Source organism: Anarrhichthys ocellatus, unplaced genomic scaffold, assembly GCF_004355925.1.
Source record: "Anarrhichthys ocellatus isolate YVR2014 unplaced genomic scaffold, GSC_Weel_1.0 scaffold5, whole genome shotgun sequence".
NCBI lineage: Eukaryota > Metazoa > Chordata > Actinopteri > Perciformes > Anarhichadidae > Anarrhichthys > Anarrhichthys ocellatus.
The window spans coordinates 5,437,356-5,444,426 of NW_022280035.1; the positions used below are offsets into that span (position 1 = coordinate 5,437,356).

The 7,071-nt window shown below is 38.8% G+C and overlaps 1 protein-coding gene across 2 annotated transcripts in view; it reads right to left on the bottom strand.

The window, feature by feature from the left end:
• Window positions 1–2,315: 2,315 nt before the first annotated feature.
• LOC116382663 (solute carrier family 17 member 9-like) overlaps window positions 2,316–7,071 on the bottom strand; it is a 6,923-nt gene continuing 2,167 nt past the window's right edge. The window contains exons 5-13 of one of the 2 annotated variants that reach the window (XM_031845891.1): window positions 6,856–6,980; window positions 6,152–6,251; window positions 5,950–6,046; window positions 5,727–5,814; window positions 5,596–5,630; window positions 5,041–5,156; window positions 4,492–4,547; window positions 4,377–4,406; window positions 2,316–4,227 (exon numbers count right to left, since the gene is read on the bottom strand). In XM_031845891.1, the coding sequence (XP_031701751.1) occupies window positions 4,058–4,227; window positions 4,377–4,406; window positions 4,492–4,547; window positions 5,041–5,156; window positions 5,596–5,630; window positions 5,727–5,814; window positions 5,950–6,046; window positions 6,152–6,251; window positions 6,856–6,980 (817 nt within the window). In that variant the 3' untranslated portion in view covers window positions 2,316–4,057. Of the gene's footprint in view, window positions 4,228–4,376; window positions 4,407–4,491; window positions 4,548–5,040; window positions 5,157–5,595; window positions 5,631–5,726; window positions 5,815–5,949; window positions 6,252–6,855; window positions 6,981–7,071 lie in introns of both variants that reach the window. The other variant, XM_031845890.1, reaches the window with a different exon arrangement.

Here is a 7,071-nt window from a genome sequence, read left to right on the forward strand (position 1 = left end):
TCTCTCTCTCTCTCTCTCTCTCTCTCTCTCTCTCTCTCTCTCTCTCTTATAGCCTCTCTCTCTCTTATAGCCCCTCTCTCTCTCTCTCTTTCTCTGCAGATGTTTTAAATCTCTTCGTCTTCAATGATGAATGATGCAGGACGTGGAGAGTGTGATTCCTCTCTTGGCATTCACCGCGTGCCTTAATTGTATGGCTAATAAATCAAGGTCCGCCGTGAACACGAGGAGTGGCAATCCTGTCCCTTGTCGAGGAAAGTTGGATCTTTAAGAGCGTCACAGGATGAAACACACACACACACAAAGACTCGACAGGCCCGGACGCCATAACCGCAATACAGTTTCTTAAAATGTCTTCAAATGTGATCAGTATTTAAATAGACACATTTAATACAGCTGCGTCAACCAGTACACTTCTTCTTCTTCTCGTCCTTGTTCACAATCACCCACTGAAGCTCCTCCACACATTAACGCCTTAATTAACTGTTCAATTCCTCCAGTATGTTGCAGCAGCATGATTTCATTCCGCAACACATGCATCTGATGTTTCAGGTCTCCGGCTGTCTGTCCTCAGTGGAAACGTCCCCGTGTAATACGATTGAAAGAGATGGAGATGGAGGTGATCAGGCCAAACAATGCCGTCCTTCGGTGGAGGCGGGCGGACTGGCCCGCTGATGATGTCCGGCAGGCTTGGAGGGATAAAGACGCGCTTCTGTCCGATCACACCTTCAGGTTAAAACACCGAACATGCTCTTCCTCTTTTTTTATAGCCTATTAGACATTTCTTTACATCGAGCCTCCCCGTCCTGGTTTGCGTGCACTGCTCCTCATAGGCTGAAGCAATAACGTCATGACGTAGCCTATCTTCGCTATCAAACGGATACCCCCCCCCCCCCTAAACCGCCTGTCTGACCGGGTTAATGTATTTGGATCTGTAATTGTTCCATCACTGCAGACGGACAAAGCACCGCCGGATGTGAGATGCGCTGACCAGGGGGCTGAAACCGGACCTGCAGTGACTTGATGGAAACTCCAACATGACTATTTTTTTCCACCAGCCTCCACCTGTCCGTTTGATTTCTGTTTTTGGTATTTGTTCTGTGGCAGAACCATTGTAATACAGTAAAGAGGGAACTCAAAGCGTGTTGACAGGTTTTAGGGAGAATGGGAGGATGGGGTTGGTGTATTCATTGGATCTCGTTCCCCAGAGGGCGCTGTTAAAAAAACATGTTGCTAATGAAATTTTCAGAATTGGGGTCAGAGGTCACCTAGAGGTTCATTCCAGGAGTAAGACACTTGACATTGAGGTGAGAGGATTTTTAGTGTTTTTCATGTCAAAATGTCCAGCTCTTCTTTGTTTCTCCTCTAGGCGTTAGACAATGAGTTTAAAGTATGTCGGGAGAGCTATAGATACATCTTTTTCTTAGGTAGGCTGCAACCAGGTGACAACGTCCAGGTCTGAAAAGTGGCACCAATGCAGAAGTGACTTAAACTTGTATTCTTTGCAATAGCCAGCAGGGGGCGACCCCTCTGGTTTTGTTTGATTGTATAGAAGTCTGTGAGAAAATGACTCACTTGATTTATTACCTCAGTAAACATTGTCAACATGAGTTTATGGTCTCAATCGCTAGTTTCAAGTTTTCTTCAACACAGCATGGTGTTCATATCTTCAATCATGCTGTGTATTATGTATTATATAGTGAGTGACTGACCTTAGAGTACATGAGTACCACCAACCACAACTAAACCCATAGAGATGGTTGTCACAAGATGTATTTGACAGCCCACACCATTTGAACAGAATAAGCTTAAGAGGAGTTAGGTCTCTCCATTCCAGAAATAGAGTTGCATTGTGGGTAATGTAGGCATCAGCTTTTGACCAAGACTAGGAATGCATGGAATAAAAAAGTTGTGTTTTTCTGGTTCTGCATCGACTTTGATACTGTCCATTGTGAGTCTGACAATGTTATAAGTATGCAAGTATACTTTCTTAAGAACATTGCCAATTTACACATTTTTTATTGAATAAATAAATGTTTGGGGGTAATGTGTAGGCAGACTATTTAATGTAGCCTAGTTGTTATATCAAATCCATCGTAACAAGGGGATTCCTGGAATTCGAATTTTTACATATTAAAGAAGAGTCTACGGCCAAATCATCTTTTCTTTTTTCATCTGAATGTTAAAGTATTGTCAGCAATGTTCTGTAAGCAAACAAGCAAGTATGAGATCACATTTATAATGTTATGTAATGTCCTTTCATGGAAATGTAATGTCTTAGGGATAATGAATGATATTTGTGTTTTATTTTTACAAATTAACAAAACTCTGACTAGAACAAAACAGGGGTGAGGAAAGACACCACTAGGGGGCGTTTTGTCCCAGATGTGATTTTTTTCACATTTTTTTAATTATCAGAAAGAACTTCTCCTCAAAGGATTTTTTTAAACACCGCATCTATTCACTGTCACCTTGACCTTTAATAAATACACAAAAATATTAAATAAAATTCAAATGCTACAGATAAGACATAAAAGACATGTTGCAAACAAAAGTCAAAAAAGTCCAAATGACATTCTCTTCTTAAGACATAAGTATCTATTACAGAAGTTGAGTCACATACAGGCCCCTTCACCTTTTAGCACATGTTGGTATGTTGCAGCTTTCTACACTCAATACCCCATAATGACGAAGCAGAAACAGGATTATAGAGATGTTTGCAAATGTATCTAAAGAGAAAAAAATGAAATATCACATTGGCATAAGTATTCTGACTCTTTACAATGACGCTTGAAATTTTATTTAGGTGTCTCCCATTTCTCTTGATCATCTTTGAGATGTCTCTACACCTTGATTTGAGTCCACCTGTGGTAAATTGAACTGATTGGAAATGATCAGGAAAGACACGAACACGATGGACTCCAAGACTTTGAGAAACAAGATTCTCTGGTCTGATTGATGGCTTGAAAGGGTCTGCAGAGAAGAATGGCAGAAAACCCAAAAATGTAGGTGTGCAAAGCTTGTGTCAAACCCAAGAAGACCCCAAATGCATTTCAACTAAGTATTGACACAAGGGTCTGCAAAATGTTCTAAACCTGTTTTCACTTCGTCATTATGGGGTATTGAGTATAAATTGATGAAGGAAAAAAATGTATTCTAAAATTTTAGCAAAAGGCTGTAACAAAACAAGGTGAAAGAAAGTGTACAGGTCTGAATTCTTGGAGGAATACTGTATGCGTTGTATGTTTATTCCTAATAATAATTAATTCACTTCATTTAAGCTCCCTTTCAGAAAAACAAATGTTTTAAAAAGACATTTTCTGTCTGTCTTTAAAACACAGATTCTGAAACAATGTCTATGACGTTAAACAAAATCTTCTCATGTTTTCTCGATCTGTTCAGAACAGAGGCAAGACAGATGGACATTTACAACTTACAGCCCTTCACATTTCTATCTATAACAAAAGTAGAACAACTGTACAATAGCATGGAACTGGAAATGCTTTCTAAAAGAGTGTTCAGTTGTATAAATATCTATAACAACATCATTATAAAGAGCTGTTTTTAAATATTTTCAGTGAAGTCAAGTCCTCAGGACAAAAAGTCTTTGTTGTCACCTCGCTCATTAATTGCACTAATTCTAGTAGATTTGGACATTGACCAGTTCATAACGTCCAACTTAAACAAAAAGAAATGCAGCAGCCAGGAAATTAGAAAAGATTTGATCATTAACTTACAGTAAACACAAGAGAAGAACAACTTAGACAATATTCAAGTTACTTCATTTTCAAATGGAGAAGGTTGTGGTGTTTTCACGTACTTTTATGATTGGTAAACATGTGATTCCATTGTCAAAACAATGACAAAGAAAACACAACTTTATACCAATCAAAACTATTATTTCACTACATTATACTGTACTGTTGTTTATGTTTGTGCATTGTTCACAGCCAGTTTCAGCAAAGAGGGATTCAAAATCAACTCTTAATTTTGACAAACTGTTTAAAATTGAAATGTAATGTCCAGTCTCACAAATCAGATGCAGACTGGTATGTCTGGGTCAAATCAAAGTAACCTTTTTGTAATCGTACAGGTCGACACGACGACCTTCTCCAAAGATGAGGAAAACCCCGAGGCCTGTGCCGTTCACTAAAGTGAGGAGGGAGAACACCGTGGTCCACGACAACGTGACCTCAATCAGGTAACCTGAGACAAAGACCAACACCAGTCCTGTGCAACCACACCGAGGGGAAAAATGACAAGAGGTACATTTGAGATCAATGCCAGCAGTAACAATGGACATGTTGCAATTTTTTAATTCTGGATATAATAGTAAGAAGCCATTTCCTAAATACTGCAAAAGAAACCGTAATACATACCAATGAAAGCACCCAACATATTCATAAAACCTGTTGCAGAAAAGGAAAATTGATCAACAAAAACAACGATTAGCACAGTTTTATCAAGCTGGAATGTAGACGGCTGGAAACTCACCGTAGATGGCACCAGCACATGATGGGCAGAGATCTTGTACGTTCACACTCACACCACTGAAACGCATTGAAACTCATTACATTCACAGCAAAAAAGAAGGATAACTCTATTTTACCAGTTTACACTGTGAAATATATGAACATTATGAGGTCTGGTGATATTCTATATTTGTAGTATTATCAGAAAATCCCATGAAAAGACCAAAACCAACAATAAATTGATCCTACTAACTAGTATTTTCTATGTACCCAAAGCCTGATGCATCATATTTCCTCTGTGCCATTCAGTTGTTATAGAGCATTTCTATAACAACTTGTGTTGTTTGTAAAAGTTCCATTTTAAATAAGGGTATAGGGAGAATACAAGTATTGAGAAACAGACTAACACATTATTAGTTTTGGTCTTTGGTAACAGAAATATAGAACAACCCCAGCATCATCCTTTAAATATTTGCTTAGCTTAATTTCACCGACAAATCTTTCATGAGAATAAAATGAAGTTGTAACAGTTAGAATACACAAATACAATATTTTTAATAATCTAATTTACCTGCTGCTGAAGGTGGACAGACCAATTGCAGCGGAAACGAAAATCACAGCAGAGGTAAATGGCACGGCTCCAGACAGAAGCATAATAAACACACTCGATACGCCCATGGCAAAGAACTGAGGAGGGTGAGAGGTGCAGGTGAGACATTTAAAAGGTACAATTCGTAATCTAGAAGTAAATGTAAAAGTGCAGGACTGCAACTTGCTATCACTCTCAATTTGATTTGAATGAGAGATTTAAAAAAAGTCCGAGTGTCTGATGCACTTTGTTTTAACCATGAATATAGAAGTAAAGCTTTTCAGTTACACAGAATATATATGTGTAGCTTACATGATAGATGTAGCCCAAAATATAACGGTGATTCAAAGTACTTGTACTTCTTTTGCCCTAGAGAAGCTTGTAATTACATGTTTGAAGCACACAGATAAATTCCATTATGAACACCTCAGCAGCCAGTCAGGACAAAACCTTTCACTGCACACAGACACAGTTTTTTGTCACTTGAAAACACAACTATGGTTCACTGAATTATTGTACAACTTTTTCCACACTTACCTGCATTATCTTCCTCACCAATCCTACACTATATCCTACAGGAAAAAAAAAACGCATGGTGTAAACATTTTTTAATGAAGGGTACTGTAACTGACTTAAAAACACACACGGCAAAAAAAAAAACCACAGACCTTGGTTGATGAGAGCACCTGATATGCATCCTCCGGCAAGTGCTGATGGAATTGCAACAAGCCATGGAATTACATTATACACAGATTCCTGCAAGAATGGACAGGTTAGCATTTAAACAATGTAGTCAACGTGAGGCTGATGTGTGTGAAGGTGGAGCAATCTATTGTACAGTTTGGTGGGTTTATTGACTAAATAGCAACATATGTTAGAGAAATCAAATACCATGGCATCTGGAAATGATTCTTTGAAGTACGTTGGCAACCACGACAATAACGTGTAGGAAGTGCTGGACGCGCACATGTGAGTAAACATCATGGCCCTGAGAAAGAAGATGACAAAGACAGATGTAGAAATGGGGTTAGGCTGAAAACTCAAACAATCCTGTATTGGTAAAGAGTGAAGGATTAAAGGATGCAGGCTGTACCAGACAGGTGGCTTCTTAAAAAGACTCAGCAAGCGTGTTCTTGACAAACTCCATTGTGTGTCATTACTTGTTTCCATCTGCTTGGGGGCAACTTCTAAACCTGAACCACACATTGCACATTATATTTTACTGTCGTATGCCATGAGACCTAAATTACACTGTTTTTCATTTAGTAACAAATAATAGTAAGAGACTACAGTGACGCTAGCACCTCTGACTTTGCTACAGAACTGACTATGTTGACATGTTATTTAGCCATAAATTAAAATGTTGACCTGATGAAGCTAGATGGAACATTAAGAGGTCACCAAAAATGATTACAATTCCTCCTGAGGGAAACATGAATATGTGTACCAAATATCATAACAATAGGTTCAATAGTTTGAGACATTTCAGTCAAAACCACAAATGTCAACCTCATGGTAGCACGAGATGGACAGTCGGGGATCACTAACGTCAGTGGGATTCATTATCTGTGACCATAAATCTGTACAAAATATCATAGTGATCCATTCAGTAGTTGTAAAAATAGAGAGTTTAAGGCAGGGTTGGTAAAACATTTTTGATATTTTTGTTGAAATTCTCATTACATCTTGGAGGGCTCAGTTAGCCCTCTCCATACTCTGCCAAGGCATTCGCAAAGTGACAACTTATGGTCACTTGGTCATTCAGGGATACATGACCTGCTAGTGTAGTTACTGTACCTTTTATTAAACACAGCCAAAATATGAGTGCCCAGAGTCCGGAAAGGAAACCAATACTGTAGAACATGCTCTCCCAGCCGTACCGGTCCAGCATCAGGGACCCCAATCCACCTGCTAGCAATATTCTGAAAGAGCAGTAAAGAGCAACAAAATGGTCATCATAGATAGAGTGTGTGTGTGTGTGTGTGTGTGTGTGTGTGTGTGTGTGTGTGTGTG